The sequence below is a fragment of the Pangasianodon hypophthalmus genome, chromosome 2 (assembly GCF_027358585.1).
Source record: "Pangasianodon hypophthalmus isolate fPanHyp1 chromosome 2, fPanHyp1.pri, whole genome shotgun sequence".
Classification (NCBI taxonomy): domain Eukaryota; kingdom Metazoa; phylum Chordata; class Actinopteri; order Siluriformes; family Pangasiidae; genus Pangasianodon; species Pangasianodon hypophthalmus.
The window spans coordinates 22,779,528-22,803,034 of record NC_069711.1 but is presented as its reverse complement, the minus strand read 5'-3'; the positions used below and the strand labels follow the sequence as shown (position 1 = coordinate 22,803,034).

The window sequence follows — 23,507 nt, the reverse complement described above, 5'->3', positions numbered from 1 at the left end:
CAGCATAAGAATAGAAAACCTGTTTACTCAAAACTCACTTATAATCGAAGCCTAAGGGCAGTTGTTTATGAGAAAGATGTACTTTTGTAGAATGCTTTCATGAATTGTTCACTTAAAGCCATTTTCTTGAATTAAACTGTATATAGATGTATAAGTAAATCTATAACTTAATTTTTAATTAGTCTTACATAGTCATATTTTAACCTTTATTAATGGAATTCAACAACTGCCCTTGGATTTCCATTTAAAGAGTGGGGAAAGATCGCTTTATAATCACTGATATGCATGCAGAAACAGATTAGGTTAAAATGCTTAAGTATTCCTTTAATGCATTCCAGCATGAACACACACACACACACACACACACACACACACACACATGAATTTAACAGTCACACAATTATGTGGTTAGTAGCAGTGAATGTGATAAGAAGGTGCAAATCAAAGCTATGAGATTATTCCTGTAACATCCCAGCAGGAAAGATGCTGGACACGGCTGGATAAATGGAGAATAAAGCTGGATTTGGTGAGAGGCAGTGTAAATTAGTTGAAGTGGAGATGGATGCAGGGTGGTGTGAGGATCAAGGGAGGTTATGGTGGCATGACAGAGCTAGCTAGAATGTTATACTGTGTGTGTGTGTGCGTGTGTGTGTATACAGAGGTAGAAGCAGCCAAGTGTGGAGAACACTGTGTCACCTTGAGGCGGCTCACAGCAGTCAGAAACTCAGGTGCCAGTCATGATCAGTGTTTGGGCATTACAATGCCTCATTAGCACATGTATACGCGCGCGCGCGCACACACACACACACACACACACACACACACACACACACACACACACACCATTTAACATTTGATGGCTAAAACGTTAACCATTATTTCTTGGTGATTATGTGATTGTTAAAAAAAAAAAAAAAAAAAAAAAAACTAAATAAATGACTGAAAGAGAAATGCTTGGGCAACAGGCACTCATGCGGGTGCTATCAGTTACCACAACACAGCTGACATTTTACAGCAGTTTATAATTAAATCACTACAAAGTGCATTTTTCATGTAAATATTTAATGCCAGAATCACTTTTCAAGATTGGCTGTGTTACTTGGTTTTAAATAATTAATAACTTAGATAATACTAATTTTTACCTTTTAGCTTCCTGCACATTTGTAGCGCAGTAGCTAACAAAGCCGGTGTAGAAGAAGTGGTAGATCTGTGTAGTGCAGACCAAGTAGCGACAGCCTTCATCATCTTTTTAGGTTTTTAAGCTTTAGGATCCTTAGTGTACAAGTTGCCTATTTCTTGCCTTTTTTCCCCCCTAACAAACTGCATTCTTTCAATTCGGATCTAAAGTAATTTTTAAAGATAAAGTGTACTGCAGAATGTTTTTCTCTGTAATGTGATTTGTTTATGAATCAAGCAGGCTCAGTGCTTTTGCTCAGTGTTAGCTAGTGCTTGGAAGAGAGGAAAAAAATAGCTGTCCTTGAAGTGATTCATACTAGTATCTCATGCACAATATGACAAGAAACACAAAAGAACCAGATAACAAAAAGTTCAGCTTTCATTTCAGGTTGATTTAGTGATGCAATTCCATGTAACTGGAATATTTCTAAGGAATGAATGAAATTAATTTTTATTTGCTGTTAGTATCAGACTAATCGCCATGCTGCTGCTGCGTGAGACACAGCAGTGTGTTCACTCCTTACCTCCAGAAGAAGGGGTTGGGGGAGCCGAGGCCAAGAGCTGGGGCAGAGGCAGGGCCCGGGGCATAGACGGCCTCTTCTGGCCCTCCACCGTGTGACAGGCGGAGAGGAGAGGAAGAGGAGGAAGAGAAAGATGTGGGGCTGAGGAGGTGCTGCAGGAGGCTGCTGTTGCCATGGCAACGGAACTGAGCCGTTGGCCAGATTCTAGTGAGCGTAGCACCGTGAAGAGAAGAAAAAAGTGAAGGGCACAATTTTTTTTTTAAATTACGGGTCACATGCTGGCTGGAAGTGTGTTTCTGTGCAAGCAAGTGTGCATGAATCGCTCGATATCTACTACACATCATGGCCACTTGCAGCGTTTATAAATGCATACTGAGTCGTAAACATGTCCACGCTGTAAGTCCAAAGGTTTGAAACTCAACACTGTGCTTCTCCTCTTAAAGTCAGCAGTGTGAAATAAAAGCTTATGAATAAATCTCTTTTCTGTACAAGCTGAGGAGAAGATGAGATGCCAGAAATCTGCTCCTGAGCTCTTTCCATGTGCTGTGCAGAAAGATAGAAGCCCCCTGATGATACAAAAATGTAGATGCCCCAATGCACTAAAAACAGACACATCAACCTGGACTGGGCAATTCTCCAAGCTGAGCTCATTCACTTGAATTTGAGTGAGATGTTAAAATACTGCATGTGCAGATATCTTTCTCATCCAGAGACAAATGCAGCTAGTTTATGCTTAAGGCACTCTCACAAAATGCAACTTTTAAAACTTTAAAAATGATCTACAGATTTTTAAAAATATCTTTCTTTAATACACAAGAAACTGCATAAAACTAACTAGGATCACTGTCCTCTTAATTAAATGTGCATCAGTCTAAGACAACCAGATGTAGCTGTGGCTGAATTCTGCCAAACAGACAAAAATGAGGAAAAACATGCCAAAATTGGGTGTTTCTGTCTATAAAATATTTTGACACCATAAACATATTTCATTAAAATAGTGTAGAAATGTTATTCACATTAATATTCCTTCCAAGATGTCTAAAGTCTTGCTAGCTAAGTGTCATTTCCTCACACAGTGGTCAAGTTGTTGGAAAGCTAACATGGCAGCGTGACATGGATATAAGCCAAATCAATTCCGTTTGTAATCAGATACCAGCTGTCAAAATGTCTCCTGCATCACAGGTGAAATTAAATCTTTAGATGTAAATTTCTCCCTTTTTTAATTTTTGGGGATTTTAAAACAATAGACCTTTACTTCTGGTTGAGATGTGCTCAAACTAGAAACCTAATTCAATTTATACTATATGTAATAGAAAATATAAAACAATTTCACATATGTGAATTAAAAATGCCGTTCTGTCATCCTGGCATCCCAAATATCTAGATTAGTGCTAATAAAAACTCTGAACCTGTGCTCACACCAGCAGCCACATGATATGACAACATATGCAGGAGTCATTCTCTTTAAAAGAGAGACGGACATTAAGAGAAGGCAGCGTGTGAGTGACAGTTAAGTGAAGTTGGTTCCTACTCGCAGCTCCTGAGCCAGCAGATGATACTGCTATGAGCTTGAAGGGTTCGAACAGTGGCCGTGTTGTCGCTCTAGTTCAGTACATTGAATCCTTCGAGTCCGTAACACACGCGGATGAACTCATGAAGAGCAAAAGGTTTTATGGTCATTCTGATGCTGGTGCACAGTCAAGCACTGCATGTATTTTTATGCATGGGAAGACATGATCAACTGAGTGCTTTTATATACTTTACATGCTGCCCATAGATAGCTTGTATGGCTATGGCACTAGCCTGGCGCTAGCAGTGAAACCAAGGCAACTGTCAGTAAACTAAAGATATAAATGCCCACAAATGACCGGTGAAGAGCGATTTGATCAATGCAACAACTGTCAGGGTGAGAGCAGGGTCATTTATCATTTGTCCCAGGGAGACAAGAGGGGAAATGTCCATATCTGAGTCTACATCATTTTCATGGTGATTTATTAGGAAGTGGCCGAAAAATATCAACTCACAATGGTGAAAAAGTTTTCTCTAATAATTTTAAACATCAGTAATGATAGCCAAAGCCAAAGCCATGAATTTTTTTTTTTTTTTGGAAAACAGAAAGTCCATGATTCAAATGGAAAATTCATTAGTTTCGTACAGGAGTTAACCATAATCAGCGATGTTCAAAAGAAACTTGTATTTATATATATAAAAAAACAGAAATATTGAAATGATCCTTTCCTCTGCTATAATAAAAGGGTAAAGATCGGTAACAAGACAAAAGCAGAGATATTAAAATAGTGTGTCATTACGACTCATACGGGTCTGAGACTTTTAGGTGGTGAACTTGTATTTCTATTAAAATAAACAGATCATGAAGGCAACAAAAAAAGTATTGATCATTTATTTTGTCTTCATTTGTTTAGTTTTAGTGCAGCAGTCATATTAAGGAACCTAACAAGAGCTCAGTTTCAACAGAGTTCAGTATCTATTGGAAAATATGATTAGCTCTGTATATACACATCTATTTAAAGGTGTCAGAGATTGTGTGTTTTGTGTGTGTGTTTTGTGTGTGTGTGTACACAGCTGTGGCAGTAGATAGTGAGAGGCTTACTGTATGCGCAGGTTGGGTGCTCCTGCTCTCTCTCTCCTTTTCTTCATGCCTGACATGGTGACGAATCAGGCAGCAAGACTAAAGAACTCTCGACAGACTCAAGTCACTTCTGTCTTAAGACCATGATCATGTGCCAGTCCATACAGCTGTGATGATGATGATGATGATGATGATAAGACTGTTAGTCTACCACTGGCAATGATGACTTCCAACCTTTAGCATGTTTTAAAGCTAAAGACCACCACGCCATCCAAAACGTGTACTTTACCATGCAGATTGTTGCTTTTTTTGAGTTAAACGAATCCAAAAAGAGAAAGCTGAGGTCTGACCTCAGTCTGAGAGGATAGCCATAACCCATAGTTAGTTGCTGAGTGGCAATAACAGCCAAATGAGATCTCCAGCTGTGAATGTCTTTGGTTTAAGAAATATCAAATCCATTTCTCTCTGACATGAGGGTGAAGAGAGTGAAAGAGTTTGCTAGCCTACTGCTGCCTCCATCTCATACACACATGACCACTCTGGTGATATGACGAGACCTCGGTGTGGGGGAGGGTCTGCAGCTGTCGTTCTTCACTCAGTGTCCATCTCAGAACCGAAAGAACATGAAGTCCATGTCTGCAGTCCAGCCAAGATGAACAATATAAACAAGTCTACTATGAGCAACTGGAGCACCCACTGTTAAGCCAGAGTGATTATAACACTGACGTGCAGGACAGACGAATGCAATAACACTGAAATATGAGCTATTGCTCCACATCCAGGAAAACACTGGTCTGTGTGTGTGTTTTGCTCTGACTAATTGATTTAGAATAGAAGGCTTTTGATTTGATTAAATCTTCAATCCAGGCCTGCAGCCTTGTGGAGTTTTTAGCTCAAGGAAGAGCCGCATTGAACTCGCCATAACAACACTAGAGAATACACATGTACACCCAAACCACCATGCTACTTGTACACATGTATTGCACTCCTAGCCATGCTTAATTACAATCTAATGCACAGCTTTATTATTTTGCCTTACGCTGCTAAGAGTCTGAATGGATCATTACATCTTTTCAATTATTGTACTTTTATACTGTTGAATATTTTGAACCAATTGAAAATGGAAACCTAAGACACTTTTTAAGGTGATGCTATACGAAAAATATATCATATCAAGACACTGTTGCATCGCATCATATTTAATTTTGTAATTCCTATGCATCGTCTGTATACACTCCAGAAGTGAGCAACACGGCAAAAATTTCATTCTCACCATACACCATATGCATCAGACTTAGTTTTGCTGAGGTTTTGCTAACAAATCACAACTCAATTACTGAACTAGCAAAACAAAGCAAAAAAAAAAAGAAATGAAAAAAAAAAATTATTTTGTAAGATTTTTTTCGTCTAGTCAGTTTCAGTAAGTGACAAAGGAGCACTAAACACCATGATGCTCAGAAAGGTTTATAATGACGTGAATATACATTATTAGATATCATTAATTTTCTGATGCACATTGTACAAAGAAACACAAGGATACCTCAAAAGGGTGCAAAATGTATTCACCGGGCAACAGCATGTTAAAAATAGGCTGGAGGAGTGTTAAAATCCAGCCATGGCTGCACAGATACTCAGCTGTTATATCTGCTCCAGATCTGAACCCTCCTGACCTCTGACTTGCCCTCTGACCTCTGCTGCACCCTCTACACCAGCATTACTATACTGTGTTTTGAAAGATGCACACAAGATCTTCGAGACTCATAAATATATATTTTGCTCATTTCAGAGAATAACGAATGGGAAAAATTGCTTTACTTGCCTGATAATCTTACCCAATAACCACATTTTCCCCCTTGGGGATCGATCGTGTATTTCCAAATACAATTAGCAGTGAGTCACATCCTAATTATTTCCATTCATAATTCTTAAAATAATATGATTAGACACTATTCTGAAGGTAAGCCTTTAATGTTGTGGTTTGTCATACGGGAGAAGTTTAGACGAGCAGAGTTAATCGGTTAAAGTTTTCCTCAAGATTTTAGAGATATCTTCAAGAAAGAGCACAGTTTAGCCTTATTCATAATACAGCATGGCGCACAATCATCAGAAGGGCTGTAACAAGTACTCTCAGCCAGGCGTTGGTGTGTTCACCTTACAATTATTATAAACCTTATTAAACTTCAGCTAGTTTAAGTCTGACAGCAGCAGCACAGGTAGCCAAGAGAGTAGTCAGGACATGACCAGTGCAAACCCAGGACACATTCAGTGCTCTTGAAACGGCTTTTCTGTGACACATCTAGTGCCTTTAAAACGGCCTTACTTACTCACAAAGTCACTGGATGGCCTTTAAGGACGTGAAGAACAAAACCTGCACTTATTACACTTTCATGAACATGAAGAATGAGAATGCAGAAAATTTAGATATAAACAGACAGAAAGACACACACACACACACACACACATGCCACGTAAAGGGGTCACAAAACATCCTATTTGTTTTAGGAAGCTGTTTCACAGGGTCATCAGTTCCACAGCGCCACAGTTAGACAGCTAAGAAAATGAATCAAGCCTAAACACACACATTTCCACCAATAGCTCTGACCAGAACCTCAAATTCAAATTTACAGGCCTCATAATCACGGGTTTGCGTTCACATTGAAGAATTCCTTCCGAACTGTGGATAGGTTTTCGCGCAATTCCACACCCCAGTTCAGTGAGCGCAGGTCTGCAAAATGGTAGGCACTAGGTTCACATGTTTGAGTTTTTTTAAATTTTTTTCCTGTCGTAGCAACAATCAAATGGCAAAGAAAACCACATTTTGGATGCAGGTCATGTCATCATGCAGGAATACATGCAAACGGGGAGCTGATCTCGTATGTGGGACAGACAGGAGATGTACAGTACAGTGAAGTAATTACAGTGCACTGGTGCTATCAAAATCTCTTATATATCAATAACCATAATAACTACTTCCTACTTTCGTAATGCTGGTGAAAATAATGTGACCAGTTGAACCAACCGCATTACTCTGCATGAGCACAGTTAGCTAGAACATCTGATGTGGACTGTGCCACGAGTCCATGGAAGTGAACCCCAGACCACCATTTTGAAGTGGGGTAGGGCTCGGATCCCTGGACCACTCCCTCACTCGAAAACAGCATTAACACTTCAGCATTCGTAATGGAATCAAACACGTGTGTGAACAAGAGCTCAGAGAGCCCGTAATATACTACAGTCATTCTTGGAGGGGATTTTCAGCAGCTTAGGAAACTATATCATCCATTCTGTTACTCACTTTTAATTCAGCGCTTTTTAAAACAAACTGATCCCTGATCATTCATGTCATAACATGTACCCATAATGCTTTCAAAAATCTCAATAAAATGCTTATTCTTCAACAAATATTACACCAAGGCTAACTGATCTATCTATTATTGACTGATTTATTATGAGCAGAGGTGGTAATGATGTACTGTGCTCAGTTCAGAGTGGACTTTCCTTCATTCTGTAAGAGGAAATGGTTGGTAAGATGATGGATACTCACAAACTGCCTCTTCGGGGAAGGCTCAGCTCCTTCTGCAAAAAAACACAAATTCAAGACGATGAGATTAGAAAATATATGATGAACACTATGCTACAAATCACTATTTAACAGACTAAATGTTTCCTAACAGAAGTCACGCATCATGGACTGCACATGAATAAACCACAACATATAAAGATTTCTTTTATTTGGTAATAAATCTGGATTACAAAGTGTTCCCTTCATCACATTTACGTCAAAGTGGAAGAGCTTTTTAACAAAGTGAAGCTTGCAGGTTAAAACAGTGATGAGGGTAAATCACAGCCAGTAGATGGCAGTGGCATACCGTAGAGCTCCACCTCTGAGTGTAGACACTCTGGACAAAATGAGACATTAATGCTTTAAAGACACTCTAAAGATGAAAAATGAAAGCAACTCTAATGCAAAGTGCTCACTTAAAGATTAGACATCAACTAAAAAAAACAAACAAATACATATAAAGACAGAGAGATACACACACACACACACAATCCCCCACCCACACACACACTTTGTTCTAAGACTAGAATAACTGCCTAATGATAGCAGACCCAACAGACTGATTAGGGCAGAGAGTGCAAACTGAAAAAGGCCGCTCCATCTGTCTCTGCCTGTAGGGAGCGAATCCACTCCACTGTAAATATTCATGGGAGGATAAACAGAGCAAGACTGCACGCGTGCACACACACACAGCACTATGATCAACATCTAAAATTTCGAAATTAAAAGCCGTGTATGCACTACCACAGACACAGTCAGATCATACATATGATTGAAAAATGATTTTAAAAAATTAGACCTGTCTAAAACCTGAGCATGCACAGACCTCAGTTCAGCTCAACAACACCTTTTGGTTGAGGCATGTCACATAAAGCCAATAGACTTATTTTTTGACAGGTGTTTGTCAGGGGGATTACATGTAATTAAAATAAAGCTTGCACAATCGGGTAGCTAGTGAGTCAACAAACAAGCCAGCACCGCTATTAGCTGTTCTCACAGCGAGTACACGCTCATTTGCCCTGGAGGATCTGTTGATAAGGGCATAAACTGCATGGGTGGAGGAGCAGAGGTCGTACATGTAGAGACACTTTGACCAAAATCAGCTAACAAAAACAGAGCACAGAGTGCTATCATGTTTCAAACCAAATTAGTAAGCTGCAAATCCAACATTAAAGAGAGAGAGAGGGAGAGAGAGAGAGAGAGAGAGAGAGAGAGAGAGAGAGAGCTTTATTGATCCCCAAGGCGAAATTTGGTGTCACAACAGCCACAAAACAAGAGCAACAGAGAGGACTAAGACTTAACAGTTCAGAAGACTTTAAAAATGCACAATAAACTCACAATATACAACAAATTAAAGGGACTAAAAATATACATATAAATAATTCTCCTAGTTAATTACAGACTAAGATTCCTGTACAGGAACAGGTTGGCAGGCTTAAAACTGTATTAGACATGTGTGGTGTGTGTATAAAAATGTACAGTAGTCATAAATAAAGTCATTATTATTAAAATGGAGTAGAACAGCTATCCTTTATAGCTAACAAAAAAAAGAAAGAGTAATTTAATTGGGATTTAATTCTGGACGCATGTAGTAAAAGACATGAGAGTGATGAGTGTCTAGGTCTGTCTGCAAGCTATATGTGGGCAGGACAGTGAGCCAGAGAAGCTTTGAGTACTCTGCAGAATACTAGCGCTAGAAAACTTCAAAGTGCACACTTAGGCAAAAAGCACCGTGACTTTTATAATAAGTAACTCAGCCCATATCGACCTGATATTCCCGCAGGCTGGATATACGGGTGCAATATTCCAAGAGATTGCTTTTTCACAGGACCGTCTAATGTTTCACTCCCTCCCTCAATTCATAACTGCAGACATCTACACTGGGGATTTAACAATTGTTTAGGAGAAGCACTGATGTAGAAAAGAGGCTCCATGTATGTGTCTAATCTGCAGGTCTGACAGCTACTGCTACATTTTGAGAAAGATTGTTCAGTGTCTAAAGGTCACATGACCTACTCTGTCCTATTGAAATATCAATCAAGTCATGAATTAGCTATTTGACTGAGCAGTTTAGCCTCTTAATGAGCTCAGTGTACTCAATAGCACTGCATGCTATTAATGCTGAGCGGTACACACCAGTACAGATCTGTGATTGAGCAAAAACATAAACGCAACTGAAGTATTTGCTTTTAAACTGTGTAGCGGTTCAGCAGCGGTCTAATGACACAAACTGATTACTACTGGAAGCAATATGTTTTCAGCATCCTGTTTATACTCTCAGAATTGAACGAGTGTGGCACTGGGTACTGATGGAAATGGCACAATCAGGAATGTTCATGCACACGACACGGTGACCGACAGCCAAATAAATATGGAGCTTTCTAAGCAGCTCTGTTTTTTTTTTTTTTTTTTTTTTTTTTTTTTTTTTAAAAGCATAGAGCCTTAATATTGTCTTTTAATGCGTAACCAGGAATGATCATTTATGGACATAAATCAATTTGAAGTAGTTATGTTTCGTTTTGTAGAGCTGCTTCATGTTACCACTTCTAACCGTCGACTCTAAACAGATGAGATGTTTGTATTCAATTTGAAGCAGTGAACAAATACATACTTTTCAGTCCAGCCGTGTTTCAATGCTGTTTTCATCATCAGTTTTCAAAAAAAGCAAGCCATGTTATCAAGTCACTAATCAGATGGGAAAGGGAAAACAATTAAAATAGAAAGTCTAGTGATAACCCATTTTTCCCTCAGAGATAAATAATTTACATAAATGCTGCATCAGAGGATGTGCTGCAGAAGCCATAATGGGCTCCCGAGTGGTGCAAAAGCAAAGCGTTCGCTCTATCTTCTAGAGATAATGAGTTTGAATCCTGATGATGTCACAGCCAGCTGTGGATGGGAGTCCAAGAGAGCAAATTTGGCCATGCTGTCATGGTAGGAGGTGCATACACTCTTTTACCTGTCAAGCCCAGTGACACTAGCCAATCATGGGTATCTGTGAGCTCATACATGCATAAGGAGGCAGATAGCGCTTTGCTGTACGTGGCCTGTGATGCAGAATGAGCAGCAGTTTGAAAACATGCAGCTGGTTGGCTGGGGACAGCAGGCTGGTGGGTGCGGTGCTTGGTGCGATTCACTGAAATACTTTGCTGGGTCTGCATCTGGACACACAGCCCACCAGTTAACAACATCCCATTTAAAGCCTCATGCATGAAACCTTAAGTTCATAGAAGCATAAAATTCATTTGTTCATACATCGTCATTAAATGCTTTATCCTGGTCAGGGTTGTGGCAGAGCCATTTAACTCAAATTTAAGTAAACCTGAGAAAAATATTGTGTACACTAATTAAATTAGAAAAATATTTTGATATAACACATATTGCCCATCACTAGGCTATGGAATGTTTTCTCCTCAGCAAGATGGTACAGAGATCATATTTACCAGTGCATTTTTATAGTCTCTGCTGCAGAAAATAACGAAATAAATAAATAAACTCATGATGGATAAATTGAGGGACGGCTACCCAGGCAGACTGATTACACAAAGCGATACAGGGTGGTGTCTGAACCGCTAGACAGCAGCTGTTGCGCACTGCGTTCTCAGACACACACACACACACACACACACGCCCTCTGTGACACGGTTCCATCATGACCATGGGCTAAAAGGCAGAGAAGTAAAATTAGCTAGACTGACAGTTTGGAGCACACTCTAGCAAAAAACAATCTCCTTATGGAGCGCATCAATATTCCTCCAGTAATCCAGCATGACAGCAGGCCAGAGTGCAGGGAAATGTAATCAAAGAGATGGACAGAAAAACAGCAGTGTGTGGCTAAATTGGATGCACAGGAGACAATCATTTGAAAGCAGCTGGTTGTTTAAGACTGGAAGGTGATCAGGAGTGTAGATACAGGCCTCATGGCTGTAAATGGAAGTGGAGGTGTCAAGGGTTAACCTATGCAATATTTACAAGTACAGGCTTTCTTTATCCATCACTCTCTGGTTCAGTGGGTTTAGAAAGCAGGCTTTTAGATTCAAGAGTTTAGCTTTTATCACCAATGGCTGTCTGAGAGCAAAACATGTACACAGAATAAGAGCGTGATGAGAGAAATAATATATTCTTATATTCACTGGAGTTGTTCTTCTGTAAATTAAAAATGCTAATAGTACCACAAAATCCTACTAAATGGGGGGAGGGGGTATGTGTGTTAAAAAAGGCTTTCATTTACCTGGTCATACTCTAATGAACACTGAAAGCCTGTTTAAAAAGAAAACTAACTTTAATTTTTTTTATGATAGATTGCAAAATTTGAGTGAATGACTGATTTATTAAAAAAAAATAATAATAATTTTTCAGTTCTGGTGTATTTACAGTCACATATTTTTCATGATTATTTGGTTAAGTGGTCATACTATAAAAAATCAAGATGCATGAAGACGAGAATACATATAACCCTAACATAATTTGAATCAAATCCCATCACTGATTCCAACCAATAAAAATTCCACATCTACATCACACACTGGTGTGCACATGGGAGATCAGTCTTCCTTTCTACCTTCAAGACGCATTTGTTAAGAAAGCTAAACATAACACTTCGACAAAAGCCACAGAGAGAGTTATTCATGGTCAGAAAATGTGATTGTGCTTTGCAATACCGTCCAAACAATCATGCACAGTCTCTAAGGGACGTGATTGACAGGCTTGGCCCTGGGTTTTTTGTCCCCTAGCTGACCTTGGCGTGTCCCCGCAGGGGTGCTGGGTGGTCTGAGTGTGTGCCAGCTTGGAAACAGAGTGTGCAGAGTGGCAGCGGTGCCAGGAGAGACAGAGAGCAGATCACACTCCATATTCACTCACACTCCCTCTCAGACTGAGCCACAGGTGCAGAGAGCAAGGAGGCTGCACAAGAGCTTATCTCTATACAATAACACAAAGCTGTGAAAAAAGAGGAGAGATCCTTTCAGATGGTAGCTCTGAGGTTGGCCATCATAATTACTGCAGGATGCAATGAATGATGCCCAAAAAAAAAAAAAAAGCGCCATACAGTCGGCTACAAAATAATAACTAACACTGCTACAAAAGTAAGCACAATCGGCAAAGTATATAATTTAAATTTCCAAGGCCTTGTCAAGTTACAGAGGCATGGGAGATGAGGGATGGAGGGACGGAAATCTCCTCGCTAATACCAGTAAATGACATTAGTGCATGCTGCTAAATAAGCTTAATTAGCTATTGATAGTTTTGGAGAGCAGAGAGATGGCTCATCTCTTTTAACAGCCTCGGCTCATTTGTGCTGAGTGACACGAGCTGGCTGGAGAAGCGCGAGGTCAGAGCAGTGGGGATGAGTTAGAGAATGGATCAGAGACCTGCACATCTCAGGCTGCTCCATTATCAATGCTGTAGAGGAGGGGGAAAAAATGATGCGAGCAATGCAAACAATGAAATGTCATGAAAAACATGGTCCTCATTCACTCTGCTGAGAAAAAAGGGTTCACTAAGTGTTCTAAATAGTGCAAATTATATTTTTATAAAAAAACAAATGATAAATTATAAATTGCATAAATTATATAATAACTTTATTAATAAGTTGAGTAATATTTCAATTGCATTTGTTGATGCATAATCAAGAAATCGCTCAAAGTTAAAAAAAAAAAAATATCGAGATTTTCTAGTGAGCGGACTGGCGCCTTTGCACACAGCACACAGCTCATGACTTATTTCATTATAGCAGGACTAATGAACCTATTAGAGAGGATGAAGGGATGCCCTGCTTCCTTCCTGAGCAGGAGAGGAAAGGAGAAAGGGGTTACGGGGGCAGTTAGATAATGGTGGCTATTGACAGTGATGTTTAAGCACACTCTCTATCCTAAACCAAACTGTTATATCCTTTATATTAACAGAACAGTTGCTTATGTGAAAGGTAGCGGGTGTGGTGGTCCTGCATTTCCAGACTGTTAGCTCAGCAAGTGTGAAGTGTTTTTCCCTACAGCATTCCTGAACATTCCTGAGAACCAGTTTCCACACTCACCACACAGCCACAGTTTATAGGACACAAACAGCAGGAACAGATAAAACAGCTTATCTAGCTGCAAGAATATCAGAAAGACTATTTCATCAACCCATAAAATTGCATTCAATGTGCATAATGGCAAAAAACATCTTAAAAATTTAGGGCTCTACAATCATAGCTAAAATTGTAACCTTTTTTTTTTCTGAGACCACATTTATCTTGATTATTCAAACAATTTAGAAACAATATGATAGAATAAGACTATGCATCTATGTGTGAGAAGTTTTAAATCCAAATATGATGGCTCCTTAGATGCAACATAGCCATTTTGTCATCCTATTATTTATTTGCTCTTGACATGCGTTACAACTCCGGGAACATGTCTGCAGTAAAATTCAGCCCACTCTATTCTGTTCGGATTCAGATCGAATCCCGGTGATACCACAGCCATCCGTGTCCAGGACTCTAGGGAGCAAAATGTTGTGTTCTCTAGGTGGGAGGGATGGCATATGCTTTTTTCGCTGTCAATAATAGTGACACTAGCTAATCGTGCGTGTCACTGAGCTCATGTATGAGGAAGAGGGCAGATAGTGCATTCCTCCGAGTGTGTTACGCTGCCCTGGGTTCCTGTGACGCTGCATGAGCAGCAGTTCGAAAAGACGTGGTTGGCTGGCTTCAAGTGTTAGCCTTCACCTTCCCCTTCATGATTACTTAATTTGGGGGAAAATAGAAAAATAAGGAAAAAAGGATGCAGAAATAAGATATCATAATTAAAGGGGGTTCACCAGACATTTAGATTCCTCCTAAAATTACCCTGAGGAAAAGTGTGAATTAAAGGTGGATTTTAAATATGTTTACATTTTTGATGTAGAAAATCAAGTTCAGGTTCTTTGTCACATACAAAGTGTTATACAGTCTATAATTGGTACAGTGAAATTCTTTAGAAAAATATGTTACTGAAATTATTTAGGAGAGTGTTTTTTGTATTTTCTCAGATTTAACTACAGGTCATTTAACATCTGGGCCACTGTTTAAAAAAGAAAATCTCACACACATTCTGCCACTACAATACTATGTTGTGAAGTGGAATTTACTAAGGAGCAGTGGAGCTTCTTGTTAGACAAACTCACACAATCAGCGTAAACGAGGCTGCTGCCTTTTTAATCATCCCATGGGGCAGTGGGGTGCAGCACCAAGCCTATCTTAACTAATTGCCGAAATGAAAAGTAAATCATTTAAGGGGGGAAAGCAGAGCTGGGTGAGGGAGTGTGAAGTGACAGGAGAAGCATTAGCAGGAGAGTAATATTAATTAGAAAACCGGGTGCATTGTGGAAATAACTCAGATGATGTCATTGAAAGCATTAGTCCTCAGTTGATCCACTGAACATTCAGAATGGAGTTATCGACTACATGATTGATGGCTAAACGAAGAAAAAAAAAAAAAAAAAAAAAAAAGCTTAATGGCTGATGGCATGTAAAGCTACTTGTACAAACCAAGAAAATCTCAAATGTAATTTGGCCGTGTTTAAATTGTGAATCTGATCATGCACTGTGATAAAGAAAGGAAGATGACAGCCAAACTTCACCATGTAATTTCCATGTGTTGTATAGAGCAGAGAATGGACTTGATCCAGCTGCACGGAAGAGTATACTGTGTCTCAGACAAGCTCAGACTCATTTATACTGAAAAGATCCAGAAAGTGCTCAAATGGGCCAGTGAGGAGGCTCTACATTATGCAAGAGCAAAGAAAGGACGGTTGGGAAAGTATTCACACTCTGCACCTGCTGGTCTCAAATGAGCCAAACACACACTTACACACACACACTTACACACACACACTTACACACACACACTTACACACACACACTTACACACACACACTTACACACACACTTGGAGACGGCTGCTGCAGCTGCCCATCAAACTGAGCTTGTGTGAAATCAGCACAATTAGCAGGCGCCTTACTTTTCCTCCCTCCCTAAATTATTATTCTTGCTATTGTTGTACGCTTATAAAAGAATGGCTTTAATCTGAGACCCGCCACCACCTCAGCCTTCTTTCCATCATTTCCTCAGCAATGAGGAAAGATAATCTGTACTGATAAGTCTGCCTGATCATATCAACCTCCATCATCGGGCAAAAATGAGAAAAATAGAGAAACACTAATACTAATTAGAGCTTACATATTCAAACACAGTGTGCTTGCCTTTATGGAGAAATAATGGAGAAAGAATTACACAGAATGCTGGAGTGAAGATTGGCAGGGCTTTTTTTTTTAATATATTCATACAATAGAAAAATGTTAATTTTTTAAAACGGGTTAAGCACAGAGGGAGGGCACACTGAGTCACGCAAGAACTTGAGTCTTTTTTGACTTTCATTTGAACCATGTTGATCCAGTGCCAGTGTTAATCCTCAGTAGTGCCAACATGCTGAAGCCAATATTCTGTCGCGTACACTCACAGCTCTTACGAATGCCCTTATTAGTAAACATTAGTAGAGCTGTCTCTGTCTCCGGTGCTGTCTCCTATTCGGAGGGGAAAAGAAATGTAGAAATCGCTTGCAATACACCGTATTTCCTCATCACAGAGGCTTGTAGGAAATTATGCAAAGCATATTTAAAGCTACAGTGTTAAAAATAAAACATGATTCTCGAGTCAAGAGAGAGGAAAAAATGCTCTGTAATATAATATGATGTTCCTGAGCTGCTGCGAGTTGCAGAGGCTGTCTGGGGTGTGTGGGGTTCACTAGCTAACATTAGATGACTTGTGCATTCCGTAGGTTATGAGCTGCTTATGATAGTGCAGAATGAGCACTACATAGACACCACAGTGTCAGATGATGTTCGAGCACTGCTGCTTGATCAAGCATTCTGATGTGCCCAGTATATGCTTACTTTTATTCTCATAACATTTCTGTAATACTGAGCAATCGCAAGTTGCGAATATTGGGCTGCGGCCCAAACCACATACTAAAAAGTATGTCACTAAATGTCACTACACCACTGGTGTCATTATTATTTACTTATACGACTTAGTGTGCATTGAATGGTTTGAGACATGAATGTATGAACTCACAGTCATGATATTAACGAGCATGTAAGAGTGAAAGAGTGCAGCACAACCCACTTTTTCAAAATGTCTGCAGTAGAATTTTTGCTAACACTTTCTGTGAAGGTCATATTTATAATGAGCCACCTATATCTACATATTATTTCAGGCAGATCAAAAAGTTATCCCTGGACTAAAACATTCAGAGCTATAATCACCATAAGCAGAACATAGCAGTCAGTGCAGAAAGTTAAGGTAAACTGATAAAAGGTAAAAGACTCAGGTAAAATGCTCTGAATTTCTTTTGCTTGTGAGGGTAAATCTTGTCTGGTCTAATCCTGAATCAGGATACAAAGAACGTTACAAGTAATTAGAGGTAAAAAGAAAAACGATAGGTGGCCTGGCACTCTTACTCAGTAGACGACAAAGACCAAATCCAGATGTCGATACCATTTCAGTCGACTTTAGGGGATAGTGATTCTCACTGAAGCCTGGTGAATGAGGCAGAAAACATTTCTTAATTAACACAGACAGTTACTGTCACCTAATGTTAATGTTCAGTATAAAGGCAGCACGTCTTGCACTGAGCTACATTTAACACTCTTTTTGGCGTTGAGAGAGGTGTGTAATCCGATTATGATCACATCATTTCATTCAGATACTACTTCATCTTGATTTAGTGCTTGGTAGAAACTCTAAACAACTTTAAACAAACACAGTCCATCAAATTGGATGAAAATGAGTGTGCAAGAACCTCTTCAGCTTTCGTAGTAGATAGACAACAACTGATAAACTGACCAGCAATTAGAGACTGTCTTTCCTCTGTGCAGATATTTTATAGACCGCTGCAGGAATGTGATTAGAACATAAAGTATAAATCACTGACGCGAGCATTAAAGTGTGATTTATTTTGAACAACTTCTACAACTACAACATCCGCTACTCCTGAAAATATGGTTTTGGAATGATGTAGAAAAATAAAACAGTGAGCTAACGTCATCTCCTCCTTTGTTTCCATTCCTGCTTTATTTTCTTCCGTCGCCTTTTAAGCTGCGAGACCGAGTTCATTACCAGCAAGCAGCCAGAAACACCTCCACTATTCTGCGCTCAGGTCCAACTACCTGTGACAGGTGCAAACGTGTAATTCTCACCTTCAGCAAACCCCACAGTCACATCCACAGAAACACCTCTGGAGAGAAGCTGTCTCTTTCTCACCCTCACACACAAACACATTTAGCCTCCAGACACACACTGGTGATCCACTGCTTGGCTCAGAACTCACCAAACAACTGTGAGGCAGCTTTAACGAGAAAAACTGAATAAATACAGAAACATAAAGCGCCTTAAAGCAATCAGGGATCAACAACAGAGACAAGACAGAGCATGACACATTCACACAGATGTATAAAAGGAAAGAGGGGGAGAGAGAGACACAGAGAGAGAGAGAGAATAATGTGACAAAATAAACAGATTTTCAAACCTCAAATAAAACCGGTGCAAAATGAGGTACAAAGACGAGAAATTACACGTCACGGACAGACAATGAGAGCGGCACAGGGATGAAGGATGGTCCTCATTAGAGGAAGGGGAAAAATGGAGGAGTCTGGGTCCTCAGGGAGGAGAGTGCACGAGTGGAGGACGATCAAAGAGAGCCCCCATACTGACACACTGCAAACACAACGCCGTTGTTTCTCTACATCTGAATATTACCTGCTGACACAGGACACAGAGATGAGGCATCAGACACACAATGTGTGAGAGAGAGAGAGAGAGAGAGGGTATCAAACAATAAAAGAGTGAGTGAGAGAGAGGGGCAGAAATCCTTTCATAAATCAATATGGTATTTCATATTTCCAGTTTGAAAAGCCTGGTTAAGATAAATGAAGCTCATACACTCCTTAGACCTCTACAGCTTAAACCCTACAGCTTATTATACAATAAGTAAATAGAAAACAATAGGGAAACAAACTTACACTCTTGGAAAAATCCATCTTGTGCCTCTTCAGTTCACTCCTCTTAGAGAACTCATAATGAAAATATAATGTAATCTATGTAAAAATCCCTACAGCAGAGTTTCCCCTTTAAGAAACCATTCCAGGTCTGCAGTGTAGTAATTAATTTAAGAAAGGGAACACTGATCTCATTTCTCTCCTACTAAAGCACGAGGCTTTAACTGCTCATGGAGTGAAAAAAACAAAAACAAAAATAGAAAAACTTAGTGGCTGGATCATTGGATATACAGTAATGTGTTAGTTAATGGTACATTTATTTTTCATCTCAAACGCTCACTCACATGTATAGAAAAACTGTCAAAGAATATCTTTTGCCTTAGCAGGGCAGATAGCATGGTCTTGTGTTAAACAGTGATAACCACTGCCAGCTTTCACAACAGGGCATCCAAGCGGTTGAAGAGGCACTGGAGTAGAGAAGAGATGCTGCAGTTTGGGGCGAACCAATTTCAAAATACAATAAAACAATCACAAACTATACCAGAAGAATCCATTTTTTTGTTTTGTAATTCGAAAAGTGTTTAATATCTGGGGGAGGGTCACAGATACATGCGATTTGAGACTAAATACAGCAAGTAGCTGCAGTCAAGATCTTTTTTCCCCCCAATGTTATGTGACCTCTGTATAGAAAATCACAGATGTGTACATACTAAAATTATCAGACAAGCATTGAGTTTGGTGAAAAACAGTAGGTGATTCAGTCTGTAATGTTCTCAGGAGAGGACGGAGAAAAACAGCAGCATGGCCGACACAGTCGTAAATAAACTCACAGAGGAGTCTGACAGGGCTTAAGTGTGTTTTTTGGAATTTCTGACTAAAACAGGACTATTTTCCAAGTTCTTTAGAGCTATTTACATAACAATGAATGACGAAAAGTTATATTGGCAGTACCTAGTCTGTCTGTGTGTTAATGAAATTAATGTGTCAGGTAGCATCCTCTCAAATGTTTCAAGACACATCATTAAAGTGCATCTAAATGTTTGTATCACTTCTATTACACATTCATTCATTAACTGCAGGTCAGTCACTAGCTATTTGAGGAGCCTCTCATCAAAGAGGAAAATTCATTACCAATAAGTCATGCTTTCCACACAAAGACTAACCATGTCTGACTGTGTGTGTGTGTGTGTGTGTGTGTGTGTGTGTGTGTGTGTGTGTGTGTGTGTGTGTGGCCCTTGCAGCTGAGACCTCACATTTTCTGGCACACTTCCCTCTCTCCTTCACCCCTCCTTCTCTGTCCTCTGGCTATAACGATGAGCTCATGCTCTCAGCATGGACGCAGAGTGAGCTCATTGCTGAACTCTTAATACATTTATCCAGTGCTTGGCAGGAAAGGCAGGTCAGTCGGTCTATTGTGACCGCCCAGGCTACAGAAGTCAAGAGTAAGCTGGAGGGAACCAGCAACTATGTAGGAGTCCTTTTTTTTAATATTAAAAAAAAAAAAAAAAAAAAAAAAAAGGATAAGACTACCAAGCTCCACAGTGTGATCTGGGTAAACTCTGTTTCAGGATGGTTTACGAAGGCATAACCGATGTGGTGCTGGCGTACATGGTCCCCGCATATATGGAGACTTTTGGAACACCCTGTAATCATCAAGTCTGTCAGGAGCTGAGCCAGATTACTGAAGAGAGAAAGGTCTTTTTAATTCAGGACATGACGTTATTGGAAAATCATCTTCCAAGTTGTCTCCTTACTGTTGGACCACATCACACCACTCATTCTTTGATTATTTTTTTTCATAACTGTACGTCCCATTGTGTTTTTTTTTTCCTGCACACTGTACTGCGAGACCTGCTATGAGACCACAGATTCAAGTGAATTATGAGAATGTATCTGCTACAATGCAGAGCTTTGCTTTTGCTTCTTGATTAGATACAGCTAATCAGACTGCACTCACATTTAGCACTCGTTCTGTACCTGGAGGAAAATTCAGCACTGTCTTGAGATAAATTGAATAAAGACAATCCTGAAATGTTGCAGCTTCAGCCAGGACTTGACACAGTGCTAAATAGAACAGAGATGAAGAGCAGTAATAAAAAAATGTTAAAAATGTAAAAACACAGATGAGTGGGGAAAACAAAGAAAGGTGACTATTCCTTCACTGAATCAGCAATTAGAAGCTGATCAATAGAATTAATGTGCATTGCTTAGGATTTTATGCGCAGCATGTGGAGGGGAGATACTTACAAGTTGGAGGTAAGGTCACAAAATCACCCGTATTTATAATAATAACTCAGCAAACATTGTCACAGAAATGCAATTCTCCTTTCCTCTCATTCTGTGGAGCATGCCGAATTCAACGGACCTTGATGTTCATTTCTGCCATAGAGGATTTTCTACCATTTTATTTTATAATATGTTCAAAAACAGTTTTTTTCCACTTCTTCTCTTACAGATTTTGTCTAATCATCATGAAAATCTGACCACAGAATCGTGAGACCAACCCAAGCTAAACCCAAATACTCTGATTTTTGATATGTGGGACATTTTGTCCATAACGTGCAAATGAATTTGACGGTGAGTCCCCAAATAGGACATGAGGGCATATCTCACCAAGTGTGACATATTCAGACCAAAATTTGTACCCAAGTGAAGAACCACCACCTAAGGGACTCCAAGAAGTTTCATTTAAATTCACCTCTAGGGGGTGCTATAATCCACAAGTTTGTAAAATTGCCAGGAACTTTTTAATAACATGAAATCCTGACTCTTTGTGATTCCCTGGAAGGTGCTGAGTGTTCTTATTGCAATGAATTTGTGAGAATTTTCAAATAGGAAATCAAAACTGTTTTTAACTTCCTCTCATACAAATTTTGTCCAATCATCACAAAATTTTGACGACAACATCAAGAAACTGACCCGAAAAAAATGATGCTTGCTGCTTTTACGTGTTGACACAAAACTTGTCACATATTTAGCAACATGACCTAATGTTAAAACACAAGCTTTGAGTTAATTTGCAACTTGGAAGGGCTACTGAAAACAGGAAGTGAGGCAATATTTCAGCTGATGGGTCCATTGGCTTCTGATCTTTCTCCATTTCTAAGGGGTGGGGCAAAAAGTGCTTGGCCCCTTTAATCACTGTTTACAGCTATAATTTTATTAACTTTGCTAGTTTCAATCATGAGTTTCCCTCTCATGTTTTTTTTTTTTTTTTTTTTTTTGCATCTATCTAGTAGAAAATTTGAAGTATTTAAATATTTCAAGTGCAACAGAATTAATATGGTCGTAAATTGGCTTATTAACTGTAATAGCCAATATTCAATAACCGGAATTGTTATTTCAATAACCAGAATTGTAATTTTTGTCATTATTGGGCAACCCTAGTTGGCGTTTCTACAGACATTTCTAAGTATCTTTCATTGCATAATGGACCAAACCTTAACGTATAAAACACTGTCAAACCATTACGCTGTTTACCAAGTAACTGGAAGGTTTAAGGGTATGATTAGCGTGCACACATCTGTCTACACACTGTCAAACCCATGCCCCAATTTATCCCTCAGTGTTCAGACAGAAATGTGGTCTGTACAGATTCCTTTGGAATAGCCGAGTTAATGGTCTTCTGCCTCAGAGGTCCTCAGGCATGACATAACTACCTGCACACAGCAAGCGTCCTCTCACTGACACACAATCACCCACGCTCACAACCACAACTGTGCTCAAGCCAGAGATTTCTTTGGGTACAGACCTCTCCCTTTGTGAAAATCCCTCTCTGAATTCTGTTTTTTTTTTTCTTTTTTAACAGAAAACAGAATTAAAAAACAGAATCGAGAGGGCATGTGAGAGAGAGAAAACGGGAAACGTCTGCATCCTGAGGGCCATCAATACTATACTGGATGAGTGGAACCCCTGGTGAGCCATTCTTAAAAAGTAGGGATAAAGTCTGTTCAAATATTGGTAATAATGCCCATGAACCATATAAGGTTTAGTCAAAATTCAGGCTTGTTTAAAAACTCAGTAATTAAAAAAAAGGAAGAAAATTCATGCTTGTGTAATCATCATTTGCATACTTCACAGCAAGAGCAGTTGTCTCTCGAACCTGTCGATGTGGAATAATATTTAACCTAATGAGGCTGACTAACACACACCGGGTCACTTCACCAAAACAACATGGTTAATATAAAGTAGCAATGCATGTCTAAGAGTCTTGTACACCATTACAGTATTTATCACTACTGATCCAAATTACTTCAGCTCATCTCCCCTCATCTCTTTTCTCTTAGTTGCACTGCGCTCATCTATACACTCACTGGAGAACAATTTACTATTTAATACGGAAAATAGCAAGATAGATGAGAATGGAGGCTAATAATACTCTGTAGCTCATCTTTATATGGCAAGGGTAGATGTGCATCAGTGCTACAATTTTCAACATTTTCATCATCCTTTATTAGATGCTTGAATACATACACCATCAGAGGTGTGCACTATAGAACTTCTGGGTATCAACTTTCAAATAGCTAATTTACTGAATATATTTGTTTAAAATCCTTAAATTTCAACTCAGAATGCTAAATTTAAAATCACTCTCAAGGCCAAATGAGGAGTAATTTTTAACAATCACTGACGATGAGCTAAAACA

General features: G+C 39.3%; 1 protein-coding gene across 6 annotated transcripts in view; it reads right to left on the bottom strand.

Moving 5' to 3' along the window:
- Positions 1-23,507, bottom strand: part of mast2 (microtubule associated serine/threonine kinase 2) — a 122,352-nt gene that overhangs the window by 40,861 nt on the left and 57,984 nt on the right. For 3 of the 6 annotated variants that reach the window (XM_026933585.3, XM_026933586.3, XM_026933588.3), the window contains one exon: positions 7,832-7,863. In XM_026933585.3, the coding sequence (XP_026789386.2) occupies positions 7,832-7,863 (32 nt within the window). The other 3 variants (XM_034300927.2, XM_053231961.1, XM_053231960.1) reach the window with 3 other exon arrangements.